Genomic DNA, 19490 nt, shown 5'->3' on the forward strand with positions numbered 1-19490 from the left:
CGAATTTTTCGACAAATGGTCTTGTTGTGCACGCCCTCCTGCGACATGCTGAGAGTAGTCCCAGATGCTGCGACAGTTTTCAAAACGGCTTGATATCTAGACGTTTTGTCGTCAGGTGGGCACACTGTCCTGACGAGCGAGAGACAATGAGGCACAGCCAATGAAATACAAAGAGAGTGCAAGAGGAGGGCAAGGTATTAGGAAGCAGAAGACCAAAAATAATTGGAAAACAAAATGAAACTTCACCCACATCTCCCTACATGCTCTCTTTATTATTTTCAGCTGTTTTTATAATTTTTTTCCTACGCAAATTACACGTTAAAAACGGGCGGGAGCCGTTCTTTGTTTGTTGAAAGAGGACAGCAGGAGACAAAAATAATAAGAAAATAAAATGAAACCTCACTCACATCTCCCTACTCGCTGTTTTTATTATTATCAGCTGTTTTTATAACTTTTTTCCTTTGCAAATGGTGCCAATAAACAGTGAAAACTCTTTCATGTTTGTTGACATGTTATCAAGAATAAATTGCGCGAGTTTGTGAATGAATTGCATTTTTGGCGATCCGTTTGAAACGGGATGTAATGGCCGTCTTTTCGCCGGTTCCATGCTGATTTAAAGTGAAATAAGCATACGATAGGAACATTTCAAAATGCAAATGCATGAACATGTACAATAGGGACACAGATATGAGCAGCATGCACATTAGAAGCTCAATTACAGATGCTGCACTAAAATAGCTCTTCTTAATTCTGCTCTAAATGTCATGTTTGCAAATAATTAAGAGTTAAGAGAATAATTACTTTTTTGTGCTTTATCATTCAGTAAAACACAAACGTCTTGATTGATGTACGTCCTCATGAAATCAGAGACTCTCTCCTCGAAATCTGACCACAAGTGGTCAAAAAGAGACGACCTGGGGTAACCGTGATATCTCGCTTGTACATTTGTAATCGGATCACCCAAAATGCATCTTAATATTAGTGCACACATAACCTCAGTTGGGGACGAATGGTTGCATAGCTGATACACTACAGTCCTGCAGTGTTCGCACCAGCACGACGAAAAACAGGACTTTGAATTGCAGGGCGCCGACTGCAAGTCGTGTAGTGTAAGCTTGGCTTTAGACAGGAAGAGACTCTTTGACTGAAATGTCAAGTGACCAATTACACTTCGTTTTTATGCATGATGTTTAGGGGTGGGTAAATCGAAAATTGGATATAATGCGACTCTAAAGTGCATTCGGAAATATCAAGAGAAGCCGTATTTACCTCAGTGGAAAATTAACATTTAGCTAGGAAGCCAATTTTTTTTTCTTTGTCGTCTATAGACAGTCTTGGTATTAAGTCAACAAAAACAGAAAATAACAAAGTCTCAGTGCATCTCGATGCAAGTTTTGAAAGTATGCCCACAAAGCAAAAAAATGATTGATAGAGCACATGACTGAATAAAAATCAATGGGAAAATATAAAAATATTGATCTGAAGTTGTTTATAATCAATATATAATCAGTATATAATCAATATAGAGTATTTCAATTGTATTGCATCAGATACTGTTTATGCAAATATACAAGTAGTTTGAGAGTGTAGACGTAGAGAGACCGACTTGATTGCATCTTTTGCAGTGCATCAAGTGAGTGATCAGTTGGTGCTGAGCTTGTTTGGCATGCTTTGTGAAGTTGAAATAATGAACTTATGGCTTCAACAGAAGCATATACCATCGATTTACAAGCTCAGAACTCACAGTAGATCGGTCTTACAAGCTTTCAATGTTGTTGTAAAAAATCCACTCCCCTATGGAGAAAATAAACTGGATTTTTAATTCCAGAACCAGACTGCTGCTCTCTATTCATTTACTAACCTCCATGTTGTTCCCAACCCGTATGACTTAATTTCTTCCGTGGAACACAAAAGGAGTAAATGAAGACAGAATTTTCATTTTTGGGTGAGCTATCCCTTTAACTTGTATTGAACACAGTACATTATGCATCTGCAGCCTGACCAGTGTATCAACCTGCCCATATGACAGAATCCTTCACCTCTCCATTCAAGAACAGATGTAAAAATCATTCAGTGCATGGTGGACTTTGCCAGTTGATGTTTGGTTTGGAGTTAGACAGACTCTGTGAGGTTCATGCAGACAGAGTAGCGGAGTCTCGCCGACATTTACCCAGAATAAAAGGGAAAAGATCAGAGCCCTCTGAGCTGCAGTAGACTTCATTGATTTATAATTAATCAAGGGCAGAACTGGCTTGCGATACTGCACCTGGACATAACCCCCTTTTCAATATCCAACTTGACACTATGAGAATGGATGTTCGCTTCAAACAAGCAGCTATCAATGTTAGTTAAGTGTGTCATATGAAAGTAGCTGCATGAGATGAATTAGTACAGAAGGATTCAGAGGATTTGCTTCAGTGTGGCAACAGTCAAAATGGCAGTAGCGAGCTGTCCGAGGTTAGGGAGACATTGGTGCATTGCGGCATCTACTGGCCGAGCAGCGAACACCAACCTATTACTATTTAACATGCACTAAAGACCCAAATTAATGAGTTTGTGTGGCTTTTAGTCCACATTTGGTTAGCTTTGAAGCCATATATAAGCTAGTGTAGTCAAAAAAAAAATAATAATTTAGCAGATATACACATCTAAAATGTATAGTCAGTCTCTTTCAGAGAAACGGACCAAAACACTGATGACTCATCTTGTTCGCAGGGGCATATAGAGGTGAGTTTTGTCCAATAAAGTCCAATTGCCCCTCCCTTTTATGGAGTCTTTAAAAGCAGTGAAGTGAAACTAATGCTCTCTGAGAGAACATTAAGAACATTTGTAAGAAATATCTGCAATTTTATCCTCATGGACATATACAATTTTTAATTTTTGAAGACAGCAAAACCAGCATCTCACAAAAAGACTGGATGACTCTCACAAAAATTGTCAAGAGCATTTCAAGGATATATATCTCAGTTCACCACAATAGAAAAAAATATATTATTCAAAAAGAAAATGAAGCCTTTTCTAAGAACCATTAGGATGTTTTGCATTGTGACATTATTTTCATGAGAACTTCCAGTATATATTATTTACAATGCAAAGTATTTATACACCAAGGTAATATTTTTTGCACTGCCTTTTCTGTCATTGTCATTGCTAGATTACAGTAATGAGAAAATGTTTTTTTTTTTTTTTCAAATTACACTAATGAGAATTTGGAGTGAAAATGTGCTTAACTATAGGGGTGGGTAAAACATAAGATTTTCCGATGCATCGCAATATTCGTTTGAATCGATTCTTGAATCCCAAGATAGATTTTTTACTGTATGCCCAACCCTCTACTATAATAAAGAAAATAGCTACTTTCACTGCGTGTTGAGAGTAAAAGTTGTTTTCTGTGTAATGCGTGTCCAAAGACGAGATACACGTGACCCATTTCTCACTGAATAACGTCTCTTTTAACACCCCTTCTGTTCTCTACAGTCAGTTGTTTGTCAAAAACAACAGAATAGAAACATTTGAAATCTAATCACCCATAGGACAGATGAGATAAAGCCATTCGAGTCTCTCTCCTTAACATGCGCTCATTTACAGAAGCTCTTTACAGAAATGCAGTATTTCTTAAAGAGACAGTACCGGTTTTTAACACGTGTTCTACAAATCAAATGTAAATGCCTGTAAACAGTACAAATTACGCGATTAAACAACAAACATGTAACAAAAAATAATATATGCAATATATTATATTTATTGATTGAATACATGGATTTGGTCAATTTTAAAAAGCCAAAATGTGACTAAAGTGGTGAAAAACGAATAAAATATAATTAGTCAAATTAATATTTTCGTAATGTACCTAGTTTTAGAAGGTCCCCTGTATAATTCACAGTATTAGCTGGGAGAGAACTGATTTAATATGTAAGCAAAAGAGGCATTATAACTGAAATATACACATATGAATCGATATCGAATTAAATCCAGAGCTTGTGAATCAGAATCGAAAAATCTGTATCAATACCCAGCCCTACTTCAACTTGGTCCTTAAACAGGCAAAATCTAATGTCTTATTTTTTTTATTATTTCTTATTCTTTTGAAGCAAAATACAATGTCTTGTTTTATTGTTTTATTATTAATTTGATGCGAAAAAAATTATTTTGATTTTGGGGTGATATATGACATTTCTATATTAGATTCACCCACAGTATGCACTCAAATTTTTATTTTTATTTTATAGAACTACAGAATTATAGAACATTGTCACAATTTATATTCATTGTGTTCTATTCATTTAAATTTGTAAAATGGAATTTTACTTAATCCATTTGAGTTGGGAATACACTTTTTTGGCATTAATGTAGCACTGATGAAACTGGGCAGGGGATTTCCATTTCCCAGCATGCTTTCCATGGGACTCGATAGGGACAGTGTTTATGAATTTTTGTGCAAGATGAATTTATAGGGGGACACTTGTTAATGTTTAATGTTTTCTAATGTTTAAGTTTAGAAGAATTTCTATTTTGTTTTGAGGGTTACCATTAAGGTGAAGAGTGGAGCTTCAGGTAGATGTTGCACATAAAACTGATTGCTTGCTTTGATGAGCAATTGTTGTGCTAACCATAACATAGTTACTATACTACACTCTGTAGTGCATCCAAGCAGCATGTATTTAGCATGCTAACATTCACTTTCACTAGTTAGTACATAAAGAAATAAGAGATTTATTTTAGTTACAATGACATGTCTAATTTTGTTGGTTTTACCCAATGCAACTAGGTTCTTTTTACACAAAGTGTTTGTGTTGAGATTACATTCATTTCAAACAATGTGGAAACACTGTCCACGATTGAATTAAGTTCAGCCAAAGAGCTATATTAGAGTGTGTGTGAAGTACAGCAGAAGAGACCTCATGACAAAAGCAGACAGTTCTACAGCAGAACTAATTACACCTCTATTACATGGAGCCTGCCATGCAGGGAGAACAGGAAATGAGGCAGGACGTGTACTGTAGGCTACAGAAGACGACTGCTGGGGAAGCAGACACAGACAGAGAGAGAAATGTTTTTGTGTGCCAGAATACTGCTGTGTGCTGCTCACTACAAGTGCACTGTGAGCATTCACAAATGTGTTTGAGTGAGAGAGAGAGAGAACATTGCGCAAGATAAATGAAGAAACACACAAAATTAAATTGAGAAACAGTGGGTGAACAAAAACACAAAAAAACAACAGGACACGTTACTACTGTTGCCATGATCAGTAGAACTGGCACTCAAACATCTCTTTTAAATAAAATTCAGCTTACCGCCTGATTTCTTCGGGAAGACAGTTAGTGAATAAGATGCATGTTTTTGTGTTGAAATACCATGTGAAAACGTGGTGCAATTTATTTCTTTTTTATTTCTTTTCTCCCAATTTGGAATGCCCAATTCCCACTACTTAGTAGGTCCTCGTGGTGGCGCGATTACTCACCTCAATCCGGGTGGCGGAGGACAAGTCTCAGTTGCCTCCACTTTTGAGACAGTGAATCTGCGCGCATCTTATCACATGGATCACTGTGCATGACACCACGGAGACTCACAGCATGTGGAGGCTCATGCTACTCTCCGCAATCCACGCACAACGTTCCACGCGCCCCATCGAGAGCGAGAAGCACTAATCGCAACCACGAGAAGGTTACCCCATGTGACTCTACCCTCCCTAGCAACCAGGCCAATTTGGTTGCTTAGGAGACCTGGCTGGAGTCACTTAGCACACCCTGGATTCGAACTCGCGACTCCAGGGGTGGTAGTCAGCGTCAATACTCGCTGAGCTACCCAAGCCCCCACGTGGCACAATTTTTTTTTAAAGAATTCGCCCAAAGGAGTTTAAAAGATTTATAGTAGATAAATAATTACAGTGATTAATAATCAAAATACTAATAAACAAATCATCTGCCATGTAATGCAGTTCATTAGCCTAACTGTAGGTGATAAGTGCTTTGTGTGGTTGAATGGAGAGCGACACTAACCTGGTCTTTGAACTGCTCTTGAGAAAGACAATCTGTGACATTGACACATCCTAATAGACAGCCTGTAGGATACTCTGTAGGAAACTGGGGCACTGGACAATAAAATAAAACAAGACAGATATTAGAATTAATGAATGCCTTTTCCCAACCATACTTTTCAAAATGCAACTGACTGGTTCATTTAGGTCTAACAGCTTTATAGAGTATCATGACCATATATCTGTAGATATTAAACTTACCGTCTTTGTAAATGTGGCGGTACATGGCCTCCACCTGTGTTATCTCCTGAGGAGTGGGTCTGTTAGCAGCAGCAGCGATCCAAAGGCGCCCCCTGTGGGATGTGTACCATGTTCTGCCTTCTACCCTACACAAACACAAGAATCAGACTTTAGGATGAATTGTGCACTGCTAGATATACATAAAAGCTATCATTGCAAGAAAAGACAAACAAAAATATCTTCAAAAAGCTAACGAAATAGGTAGACTAAACAGAAACGAAAAGATTGTTTGTATTGCAATTTTCTTCCCAACGTTGTCATACTTCCAATTGAAACAAGAAATTGGAACAGGACATTTAAAATGGCTCAACTTTTTTTTTTTGCCAATAGCCTTTAGTTTAGTCTAGCTAATATACATTGACTAAAAGCCACAAACCAATTTTGATTTCAACCGTTTAAAGCCTATGAGTGTAATTTTTTTTGTTAAAATTATTTTTCTCATTTTAATATGCCAAGTCAACAAAAAGTAAGCCATTTGTAGGTTGATTTCACCTAAAAGTGCTACACTGTGGTCTATTAAAGCCTGGTTTATACTCGATGCAGCGCTTATTCGCGAGAGTTAGTGCGCACAAAATGATGTCATCGCGGCTGACGCCTCGGCTTTGCGAGGCTCCATTTTGCGCAGTTGTGCACATGCAATTTTGCGCCGGTGCGGGCGCATTGCTTCAATTCCGTTGCACGAATTTGAGGAAAGCGGCAAGGCAGATGTGCCTGTTCTTTTAAGGCAGATTAAAACTACTGCAAATAATGTAAAAAAAAAAAAAGACTGTTGCAGCTCCTCAGTTCTTGTTTAAAAAGACAAAGTAGGCCTATTTATCCACTACCTTTTGCATACTGAATAAAAAATGTCTAAACAATTCACTAGGGTTTGGTTTTATTAAAACATAACTGAACAGCTCTTGTTATTTTATACTTTGTAAAATAAAGGCATTTTTATTAACCTGTGTTTAAATGTAATTGAGTTCATACAATTGTTTTATCTTGATTAGGCTATAAAAAATAAAACACTAGTATCTTAACTGTAAATTAATAAAATGCTTGACGTGCTGCGGTGCCAGACGAAAGTATAAACAAGGCTTAAAACATCGCTCTGTTTGTTTAAGCGGCCTGACCAGCCCAACACAGCAACATTGGCTTGACCAATGGTGGAAGTTCGGGGCTGGACTATCTTTTTAAAACAGTGGCCCTCTCCCAAATGGCACACTTGACGTGGACTTGCGGTCTTGTGGCATTCATTTGTGTGACCCCGCGAAGTCCATGAGATCATAGGGTGTCCCATTTCACGTTTTAGCCCTAAGATGGGTGTTCATAAGCGCCTCCTTTGTGGCCTCGGTTGGCCCTACGGCTGAGCCTGCATCGGTGCAAGCTCCTAGCGGTCTGCTACCCAACAGTCCTGCAGCTGATCCTCTTGACCAATTACAGCGGACTGGAGTTTCAGATTTATGACGGTGTATGACCCATGTTCTCCTTTCTATACTTTTGACTGAGTTCTAAACACCTGACTGCAACCACCCAGGTGTCTGAATAACGTTTATTTGTTCTCTAAATATTTAAAAAGTTGTTGTTGTTGTTATATGTGCGCTTTGTTTTTGATTACATTTTCATGTATCTATCAATGTCATGACTTTTCAAATACTAATTTGTAAAACGGTATGTATATCTGTCCCAAATGCATGCTTTTACAACACATGGACACGCTGACAAGCATCCCATCGGTCTGCACTCACTTACGTCACTTAAGTCAGGACGTGGAGGAGGACCACAAGAGCTTATGGACTGTTCATACCAAACCTGTTGTTACTTCCGAACGAGCTTTTGAATGGGAACAATGCATTCCTTTGGTGCTATTCACATCGGGTCCGACAATCCGAAGGTTTTTTATTTTGTATTTTTTTTTTTTACAGTGTTACAATTTTATTTTATTTTTTTCCAGACTGTGATGAAAACTGACTGACCAATGAGATAAGAGCTTTTTGTAATTTTTCCAGAGTCGCTGCAGCTGCTCAATCCAGTGCGTTGGTGGTGCTAATCATTTGGCAAACACCGGCATGTTATATATATATATATATATATATATATACACACACACACTATATTGCCAAAAGTATTCGCTCACCCATCCAAATAATTGAATTCAGGTGTTCCAATCACTTCCATGGCCACAGGTGTATAAAATGAAGCACCTAGGCATGCAGACTGCTTCTACAAACATTTGTGAAAGAATGGGCCGCTCTCAGGAGCTCAGTGAATTCCAGCGTGGTACTGTGATAGGATGCCACCTGTGCAACAAGTCCAGTCGTGAAATTTCCTCACTACTAAATATTCCACAGTCAACTGTCAGTGGTATTATAACAAAGTGGAAGCGACTGGGAATGACAGCAACTCAGCCACGAAGTGGTAGGCCACGTAAAATGACAGCGGATGCTGAGGCGCATACTGCGCAGAGGTCGCCAACTTTCTGCAGAGTCAATCGCTACAGACCTCCAAAGTTCATGTGGCCTTCAGATTAGCTCAAGAACAGTGCGTAGAGAGCTTCATGGAATGGGTTTCCATGGCCGAGCAGCTGCATCCAAGCCATACATCACCAAGTGCAATGCAAAGCGTCGGATGCAGTGGTGTAAAGCACGCCGCCACTGGACTCTAGAGCAGTGGAGACGCGTTCTCTGGAGTGACGAATCACGCTTCTCCATCTGGCAATCTGATGGACGAGTCTGGGTTTGGCGGTTGCCAGGAGAACGGTACTTGTCTGGCTGCATTGTGCCAACTGTGAAGTTTGGTGGAGGGGGGGGATTATGGTGTGGGGTTGTTTTTCAGGAGCTGGGCTTGGCCCCTTAGTTCCAGTGAAAGGAACTCTGAATGCTTCAGCATACCAAGAGATTTTGGACAATTCCATGCTCCCAACGTTGTGGGAACAGTTTGGGGATGGCCCCTTCCTGTTCCAACATGACTGCGCACCAGTGCACAAAGCAAGGTCCATAAAGACATGGATGAGCGAGTTTAGTGTGGAAGAACTTGACCTGCACAGAGTCCTGACCTCAACCCGATAGAGCACCTTTGGGATGAATTAGAGCGAAGACTGCGAGCCAGGCCTTCTCGTCCAACATCAGTGTCTGACCTCACAAATGCGCTTCTGGAAGAATGGTCAAAAATTCCCATAAACACACTCCTAAACCTTGTGGAAAGCCTTCCCAGAAGAGTTGAAGCTGTTATAGCTGCAAAGGGTGGGCCGACGTCATATTAAACCCTATGGATTAAGAATGGGATGTCACTTAAGTTCATATGCGTCTAAAGGCAAATGAGCGAATACTTTTGGCAATATAGTGTATATATAAAACATTAAATTAAATCAAATGAATAAATTACCAAATGAAAAAGATTATTAACTCTATGTAATATTGCCCTTTAATTTATTAATTAACCTTGCCCTATAATTCTGTAAATGAAAAAAAAAAAAGGTTCTATCACACTGTTGTACACTTTTTTTTTTTTTTAAATTAAGACTAGATAAGACTATCAAAAATGTGTGTCCAATGCAGAGTTCACTTTCAGAAATACTAGCTTTTGAATCTATTAAAGATTTTAAATCTACCTCTCTCTACCTCAGATCGCATTTGCTGAGTTGCTTCATCTGTGACCGCAAATTGCATAAATTACAGCACTAAAATAAATTCTTCATTGAAACAGCGAAGTCAATCTAAATGCAATATTAACAAATTGATTAGTTCAGGTGGTGTTTTAGGTCGTTAAAAGTTAAACTATATTTAAAGCAGGACATAATACAATTGAGATGATGATGCATTTGATTAGAATAATAAAAAATATTAAATAGGGGAGAGAGAGATACAGTTGTGGCCAAATATATTGGCACCCTTGGTAAATATGAGCAAAGAAGGCTGTGAAAAATAAGTCTTTGTTTATCCTTTTGATCTCTCATTCAAAATATTCACAAAAATCTATACTCATGGATATCAAACAATTGTAAACACAACACAACAAAGTTTTACCAAAAAACGAATTTTTGTAAAATATATGTGTGGCACAATTATTGGCACCCTTTTATTCAAAACTTTGTGTAACCTCCCTTTGCCAAGATAACAGCTCTGAGACATATAAGTCCTCCTATAAGGCCTAATGAGGTTGGAGAACACATGGCAAGTGATCGGAGACCATTCCTCCAAACAGTATCTCTTCAGAGCCTTCAAATTCAGAGGTCCATGTTGGTGGACTCAACTCTTCAGTTCATCCCACAGGTTTTCTATGGGGCTCAGGTCAGAGGACTGGGATGGCCATGGCAGAACCTTGACTTTGTGGTCTGTGAACCATTTTTGTGTGAATTTTGATGTTTGTTTTGGATCATTGTCCTGCTGGAAGATCCAACCAGGGCCCATTTTAAGCTTTCTGGCAGAGGCAGTCTTTTTTCTCTGTTGGTATTCATGATGTCACATATCCGTCATGTATCCAAACAAGATGTCCAGGACCTCTGGCAGAAAAACAGCCCCACAACATTAAAGATCCACCACCACATTTAACCATGGGCATGGAGTACTACTACATCTCTGTGTGCGCCAAACCCATCTCTTGTGTTTGCTGCCAAAAAGCTCTATTTTTGTTTTATCTGACCATAGAACCCGGTCCCGTTTGAAGTTCCAGTAGTGTCTGGCAAACTGAAGATGCTTGAGTTTGTTGTTGGATGAGAGCTGAGACTTTTTTCTTGAAACCCTCCCAAACAACTTGTGGTGATGTAGGTGACGTCTGATTGTAGTTTTGGAGACTTTCTGACCCCAAGACCCAACTACTTCCTGCAATTCTCCAGCTGTGATCATTTTGGCCACTTGAACCATCCTCCTCACTGTGCGTGGAGACAATATAGACACGTGTCCTTTTCCAGGCCGATTCTTAAGATCTCCAGTTGATTGGAACTTGTTCATTTTTGCCCTGATGGTGGAAATGGGCATTTTCAAATGCTTTAGCTGTTTTCTTATAGCCACTTCCCATTTTGTGAAGCTCAAGAACCTTTTGCCACACATCATAACTTTATTCTTTGGTCTTACCCATTGTGATAGATGACTAAGGGAATTTGGCCTGTGTGTTACCTCATATTCATACCCATGTGAAACAGGAAGTCATGGTTGAACAATTTTATGTCCCTAGTCACCCAGGTGCACTAAAAATGTTTAAATATAAATGGGAATACACTTCAGATATATTTTACTCATAAGAATTTCTAGGGGGGCCAATAATTGTAGCAAATGTGTTTTGGAGAAAAATGTTTAATTATGGGATTTTCCCTCCTTTCAATTAGTTTACTTCAACTAAAGGTTAGATTTCTGCGAATATTTTGAATGAAAAATCAAAAGGATAAACAATAAACACATTTTTCACAGACTTCTTTGCTCATATTTACCAAGGGTGCCAATATTTTTGGCCACAACTGCATGTATTACTGATCTTTACATTTTCATCCACATGTGAACGGATATTATCGTGTTTTCTAGACACGTTTTTTATGATTCCACAACAAACCTTTGGTCGTGGCAATCACCTCCATATTCGTGTTCTCCTTTGCCGTTATTAATTTTCAATGCAATGAAATAGGAATAAGGTGCAAAGACACGAGCTTGTAGTCGAAGGCACGTTGAACTCAATAATAGGGAGAGAGCGTGAACACAGCATATAGATAATGAAAGAGAAATTAACACTTGCGCAGGAGGTTCAATAATCGCATGCCGAATTTCGCCACTGACAATACATTTGTATTTTTTATTACATTCTTTCTGTCATGTCAATAGTGTTTAATATGGCTTAACAAATGGTTAATTCTTGCTGCATTATGGGCCATTAACAGGTGTGGTGCTCGTGATGAAGCATGAGTGGAGCGATCTTGGAGCGAGGGAAAACAATTGCGCTCCGATTTTCAAAAGCCCACTCTTCACTCTAGGCAAAATCATGCCGCTCCGCTTCGACTCCGCTCACATACTCTGCTAGAAACTAGTATAAATATGTTTATAGAACAGCGAGAGCGCCGCCTCCTGTACAAAGGTGAAATAATTTTTCATTTCATTTTTTTGATAAACTCGGTGTGAACTTCCGTTGGAAGTTAATCTCGCAAAATCGTCACAGTTTTGGTGTGAACAGGCCTTTAGGGTGCCATTTGGGACAGTGCAGAAATGACACTTCTGGTTTAAATCTGAACTGTACCTTTTAATGCCCTTGACAAGCAGTGAAGCCCATGGCTGATGCATGCTGAGACACCAGCCTCCATCTGCGATCTCCTGCAGCTCTCTGTCCTGCAGTCGAAGTCTGCTGCGCTCACTTTTCTGCTCACTGCTCACGGCCTTTGACGAAGACTTCCGTGAGGTGTCGCTACCGCTCATATCAACCCACTAACATTCAACAAAAACACAAATGAACAAATGCACATATACACAAACCAACGCAAATACAAATGGCACTCAATTCTTAGCAGTTGAGGGGCCCCAAATATTATTTGGACACTTAAACCACACTTAAAAATGAGTGTCATTGCAATAATAACAAAAATGCATTAATGACAACAAAGACAAATATTAAACCAAGTGGCATCTGTAAACAAATGATGCTAGAGCTTGTCTCAGAACTCTAACATCACTTTCCTGAGCCATTTTTGCAGTGATTTTTAGTGCATGTATGAAGTCAGTTCCCCTAAAGTTCACTCAGGTGTCCTAGCAGTGTAACCTCACTAACTATGGAAATGTTCCACTAAGATTTGACAACCAGAAAGCTTCCACATAGCCAACTTTTTTGTCTTCATTTGAAAAGTAGGCTATACTGTATCTAGCGTTTTATCATTTTAAACCTAACCTTTCTTTAAATTAAATGCCACTTGGTTTAATGTTTTGTTATCTAATCTAAAGACATTCATGCATTTTTGAGGCAACTGTTACTGTCATAAAGCAATAAGAAACATGTGTGCAGTCTGTTTGCACTCACCTCTGGTGCTGTCTGTCCAATGTTGGGGTTGACGAGCTCTCTGAGGTGCTGTCGATCAGTGGCAACAGAATTCTTTGGTGTCTGAACAAATGACCCAGTGTTGATGGCTTTGACTGTCTCATCAAACCTTTTACAATCAAAATAACGACAACGATATTGTGCTGTCAATCATACATTGTAATTCATGCTACCTTAAAGTTAAGTCAAAATGATCATATTTATGAGTTGAGTGAACATGGACATATGTTGTAATTACAAGTGGAGAATTCTGGATTTTCCTTTATCCTTAAAGGGATAGTTAAACTATTCGTTTAACTTTTCGAGTTGGGGGCATGTCATTGCCTCCGCGTCTGAGACCGTCAATCCACGCATTTTATCACGTGGCTTGTTGAGCGCATTACCACGGAGACATGTAGCGTGTGGAGGCTTCACGCTATTCTCTGCAGCATCCACACACAACTCACCACGCGTCCCACCGAGAGCGAACCACATTATAGCGACCGCAAGGAGGTTACCCCATGTGACTCTACCCTACCTTGCAACCGGGCCAATTTGGTTGCTTAGGAGACCTGGTTGGAGTCACTCAGCACGCCCTGGATTCGAACTCATGACTCCGGGTGTGGTAGTCAGTGTCTTTACTCGCTGAGCTACCCAGGCCCCTTTCAAAATACTAGCTATTTAGACAGTTTATGAGGGTATGACAAAGCTACATTTCCCATCATTCTCTGTTGCAGCAGAACATAAACAGACATATTTATAAAAATCACACAATGGCAGATAGTATCTTACTTTTGGTAGTATGGACTCAAATTCTCCCCCTCATCCAAAACTCGTCGGCCTGCAAAGTCGAGCGTGATCTTTCGGTCTTTGCGGGAGGCATGCCGAAGCTCCCTAAGTTCCTCCTCCCGTTTGCGTAATGCTTCTCGCTCACCTGGAGACAGCCATTGGTTGGAATCCGTCGCAAAGTAATCTGACTCATCATCCAAGACTTGTGTTCTCTTAACACTAAGAAAGAAAAAGAGGTGTCATAACAGATTGTGTACCATAACAGTGTAGCCCTGGTCTAAACAAATCAGCATAAAGTCTGACCCACTTAGACAGGAAGGGGTCATCTGATTGACCAATATTTGAGTGCAATATTCATCAGATGGTCTGAAGTTGAGACTAGTCTAACCCTTGCGATCAGATCAATTGACTAATATCACGGTGTACTGTATTTTGACAGGCAGACCTGTTCTTGTCATACTCCAGAAGTTTGTCTTTGTGCTGTAGAGCTTTCTCCAAACCGGCCTTCATTTTGGCTTCTTGGTGGGGCAGATACTCCCTCTCAGATCCCTCTGGGTCAATACGATTTGAAAACAAACATTGATAAATGATAAGACTTGTAATAAATCAAAGAAATGCTGTTTATTATCAGGCAACTATACACACACTGCAAGTTCATTTCTCACCTCCCATGAGTTTTTTACGGAGCTTTTGGCTTTTGTTGGAGTCCCGCTGCAGTATCTCCTGTTCCTCTTTAGTACAGACCTGAATTAAATGTTAAAAGCCTTCATAATTTAATTAGTTGTCCATCAGACTCTCAAAATCAGAGTTGCAAGGGCCATAATAATAGTCAAGATACAGACCTCATGCATTTGATGTTCTGTATACATAATTAAGTGTATCGCAATGAGACGTTAGCTGAAATTAAATCAACACCAATTTTATTTTATTTTTTAGAGGTGAATCTCACGGGTCTTATTTCATTCCTAAATCACAAAAACAAAAAAAACCTAAATAAAGGTAATGAAGCCTGTTTTTAGGGTCACTTACATTTTATATTTACAACAATTTCCTTTCCAGTTTTCATTATTGCAATGCAAACAATCGAATTCTTGCTCTTATTACAGTAATGCAAATAATATATATTTTTGATTATTTATAATATATAATTATGTAATCATTATAGATAAGTAACTTAAATGTAAAATATTTACATTTAAAATATATTTAAATACTGTATAAATTTACTTATAATTATCTATATTATAAAGTAGCTTATACTTCATGGTAGTTTTAATTATGCTGATTTTATTCAAAAAACAAATCATGGATACAGGATGATTTCCATGACTGTATTTCAACAATAAAAATCTACAATGATGACCATCATTTTGAAGAATGACAATAACAAACTAAAAAGTAAAAGATCCCGAAGCATTACGGTAATGAGAATTGTGCTTAAAGTGTTAATTCACCCAAAAATGAAAATTGTCTCATCATTTACTCACCCTCATGCCATCCCAGATGTGTAAGACTTTCTATCTTCTCCTGAACACAAAGATTTTTAGAAATATTTCAGCTCTGTAGGTCCATACAATGCAAGTCAACAGGGTCCAAAACTTGGAAACTCAAAAAAGCACATAAAGGCAGCATAAAAGTAATCCATACGACTGCAGTGGTTAAATCAATGTCTTCAAAGCGACATGTGTGTGGGTGAGAAACAGATCAATATTTAAGTCTTTTTTTTTTTTTTTACCATAAATATCAACTTTGACTTTCACAACGTCAAATTTGAAAGAATGTGAAAGTGAAAGTGGAGATTGATAGTAAAAAAGGACTTAAATATTGATCTGTTTCATATCATATCATTTCTGAAGATTTGGATTTAACCACTAGCGTCTTATGGATTCGTTTTTTGTGGCCTTTGTGATTTTTGGAGCTTCAAAAGGTCTGGTCACCATTCATTTGCATTGTAAGGACCAACAGAGCTGAGATATTCTTCTAAAAATCTTCATTTGTGTTCAGCAGAAGAAAGTCAGTTTTACACATCTTGGATGGCATGAGGGTTTGTTTGTTTGTTTGTTTGTTTCATTTTTTACGCCATGCCAGCTTCTATGGCTATATTCATGGCAGGAGCCAGGTTTAGTTGTTTAAAAATAGAGTTAAATAAGGTGTTTAAGATTCATTTTTCCTAAAAACCTTAAAACTAAATTTGGATTAACTTGATTAATAATCTTTTCAAAAGAATCAACTGAATAATACAGGTTCCTCAGATGTGTAGAGGTATGACAGTCCAGTAAAATATGTTTAATGGCTAGTGGGTTCTGACAAGATGAGCGCTTTGGTGAATTTTCTCCTGATAGTAAAAATTGGTGTGCGAGTCTTGTATGTCCCATTCGGCATAATGTATAAATGACTTGATCCCAGAGATTATTAAAAGGGAACACATATCTTGTTCCAACAACAAGATTTATTTCCCGTAATTTGTTGTTTAAACATTGATCCCACTCCGACTGTCATGTGTTTTTGATACATACATTCAGAGTTGGTTTCAGATCTGTGGAAGGTATAGGGCATTTTACTGGTTCGGTAGATAGTGCTTCTCTGGCAGCTCTGTCTGCTTGTTCATTACCGGAGATTCCTGAGTGTCCAGGTACCCAGCAGAAAATAATATTAAAACTCTTTGCTTCAAGAGATGACAGTTTGATTAAAATCTTCACGATTGTTGGGTGATCAGTTTTAGTAGCTTCCAATGCTTCAAGACATGATTTTGAATCAGTTATCATAAAAAAAAATAAAAAAAGTTGTGGAGTAGTCTCAAACTTAAGTGCCAGTAGTAGAGTGTTTGCCTCTGCAGTGAAAACTGAACTTTGGTCAGGGATGCGGATACCCTGACACAGTTGGTTTGTTGGAAAAGCTGCTGCCACTTGATTTCCAGATTTAGATCCATCTGTGTTTATTGGGATATGTTGTGGATATATTGCTCTTATGTCCAGGAATTGTTGAAGGAAATCATTCGGATGCGTTTTGGATTTTTGGTTCCTTGTTAAATCCAGATGAATTTTAGACTTTTTGAGAACCCATGGAGGAATTTTGCAGAAATGTGTCTGTTCCACACTGTTTAGATCCACTTTCAGATTCTCCAGATGGGTTTTATACGTAGGCCAAATGGACGAATGAAACTTGTTTGGTTTTTTTCATATATTGTTGAATGCTGAAGTGGGAAAACTGCTGAATAGGCTGGGCTTTCTTTATTTGTTTTAAATTTGGTTGCATATTGCAAGGCTAACTTTAGGCATCTGATTTCCAAGGAAGGTTCATTGGCTTCCACATAGAGATTTTGGATTGGTGATGTTCTGTAGGCTCCCAAAGCTAGTCGTATACCTTGGTGGTGTACAGTGTCCAAAAGTCGTATGTACGACTTCCTAGCTGATCCATAAATGATACTTCCATAGTCCAGCTTTGAGCGAATCAAGGTTCTGTACAAGTTCATGAGAATTGAGCTGTCTGCTCCCCATTTGGTTTTGGATAAAACTTTTAAAACATTCATAGCTTTAAAACATTTCTAATTTAGTGATTTCATGTAAGGAATAAAAGACAGTTTGTTGTCAAAAGTGATACAAAGAAACCTGTTCACTTTAACAACTTTAATGGGGACTCCATCCATAAGCAGATCTGGTTCATTGTGTAGCGAACGAAGCAGAAATGCATACAGATGGTTTTTGTTTGTGAGAACTTGAAACAGTTCTGTGTTGACCAGGAGTGCATTTTGTTTTTATTCAATTGGATTTTTCGCTCGATAGTATTCATGTACATGCTCTTGTAGCAAATGCAGAGGAACTACAGAGGACATCAGAGCCAGTGACTTTTGCAATGCTATTTTATTTTAATACTGAATAAGGTTACTGATAGGATATTTCCTTGAGGTACTCCAAGTCCTTGTTTATGTAGGTTAGACAAGGTGTTTGTTATTTTAACTCTTAAAAAGTCTGTTCGATAAAAAACTTTCAATGAAGATTGGCAGTTGACCTCTAAAATTCATTTGGTACAGATCCTTTAAAATGCCATGCTTCCATGTCGTGTCTTAGGCCTTCTCCAAATCAAAGAAGACAGCTACAACGTGTTCTTTTCTGGTAAAGGCATCACGAATATAGCTTTCAAGAAAAATAAGGTGATTTGTAGTGCTTCGACCTTTCCTGAAACCACACTGGGCGTTACTTATGTGGTGTTTAGATTCCAGTATCCAGACCAGGCGATCATTGACCATCCTCTCCATTGTTTTGCATAAACAACTGGTTAAAGCTATAGGGCGGTAGTTTATGGGGTCGTTATGGTCTTTTCCTGGCTTTGGATTTGTTATTATTTCTGCTTCATGCCAGGCAGATGGGATTTTTCCCAAAATCCAGATGGAGTTAAAATTCTAAGGGGCATTTTCAGGGAAAGGTGGGGTAGATTCTTTAAAAATTGATAGTGGATTTTATCCGGTCCAACAGCTGTGCTGTGGGATTTTTAAATGGCTCGCTGTAGTTCTTCCATAGAAAAAGGTTGGTTGTATGGCTCTGTGTTACTGGAGATGAAGTTAATCTTTTCTTTTTCTTGTTGAGCAAGAAAAGTTCGCAAAGCAGGAAGGCAGTTCTCAACAGATGAATTGTTTTTGAAAGTTTTTGCTAGAATGTTTGCAATTTCTTGTTTTGAAGTCGAGTGTGTCGTGCTGTTTGATGTGTTGTATTTGAGGACCATTGTTTTTTCCCTTCATTTTCCGTATCGGTTCCATATTTTGTATGATGGAGTACTTGTTGTCATGCTGGAGACGAATCTTCTCCAGCTTTCCTTTTTTACTTCATTTATAATTCTTCTTGCTCGTGCTCTACTCATCTTGAGTTTGATATTATTTTCAGTTGATGGATGTCTGAAGAACAGTCTTTCAGTTTTTTCCTCTCTTTTATAGCTTCCTTACATGTATCATCAAACCATGGAAGTTGTCTATGTTTAATTTTTAAAGATGTTCTTGGGACTGTATCATTAGCTATAGATATGAGAGTTTCAGTGAAATTCTGCATAGCATCTGGGCTGTCTTCTGGAAACTGTGTCAGTTTTTCATGACAGAGGGTTTGAAATTGATACAATTTGCTTTTTTAATTTGCCATCTTTGTACATTTGTTTCTTCCTCTCTGCCTTTGATGGTTACAATGATTGGGAAATGGTCACTTCCACCGAGGTCATGCCAAAATTTCCATGAGAGGTCTAAAAATAATTCAGGCTGACAAATTGTTAGGTCGATTGCAGAGTACGTTCCATGTCCTGGATGTAAATAGGTATTCAATCCATTATTTAAAGACATAAGGTGTGGTTATCTATAAAATCTTCAATCTTCTTTCCTTTTGTGTTACAGTGATTACTGCCCCACAAAGTGTTATGACTATTAAAATCTCCCATGAGAATAAAAGGAGATGGGAGCTGAGCGATAAGGTGATCTAGG

At 38.4% G+C, this 19490-nt stretch overlaps 1 protein-coding gene across 3 annotated transcripts in view; it reads right to left on the reverse strand.

Annotated features, from left to right (window-relative positions):
• trip4 (thyroid hormone receptor interactor 4) overlaps positions 1 to 19490 on the reverse strand; it is a 111115-nt gene that overhangs the window by 86098 nt on the left and 5527 nt on the right. For all 3 annotated transcript variants that reach the window (XM_051647970.1, XM_051647962.1, XM_051647952.1), the window contains exons 5-11: positions 14698 to 14776; positions 14478 to 14583; positions 14036 to 14251; positions 13247 to 13373; positions 12476 to 12660; positions 6239 to 6363; positions 6000 to 6091 (exon numbers count right to left, since the gene is read on the reverse strand). In XM_051647970.1, coding sequence (XP_051503930.1) covers positions 6000 to 6091; positions 6239 to 6363; positions 12476 to 12660; positions 13247 to 13373; positions 14036 to 14251; positions 14478 to 14583; positions 14698 to 14776 — 930 coding nt within the window. The remainder of the gene's footprint in view (positions 1 to 5999; positions 6092 to 6238; positions 6364 to 12475; positions 12661 to 13246; positions 13374 to 14035; positions 14252 to 14477; positions 14584 to 14697; positions 14777 to 19490) is intronic.

Source organism: Myxocyprinus asiaticus, chromosome 2, assembly GCF_019703515.2.
Source record: "Myxocyprinus asiaticus isolate MX2 ecotype Aquarium Trade chromosome 2, UBuf_Myxa_2, whole genome shotgun sequence".
Lineage (NCBI taxonomy): Eukaryota > Metazoa > Chordata > Actinopteri > Cypriniformes > Catostomidae > Myxocyprinus > Myxocyprinus asiaticus.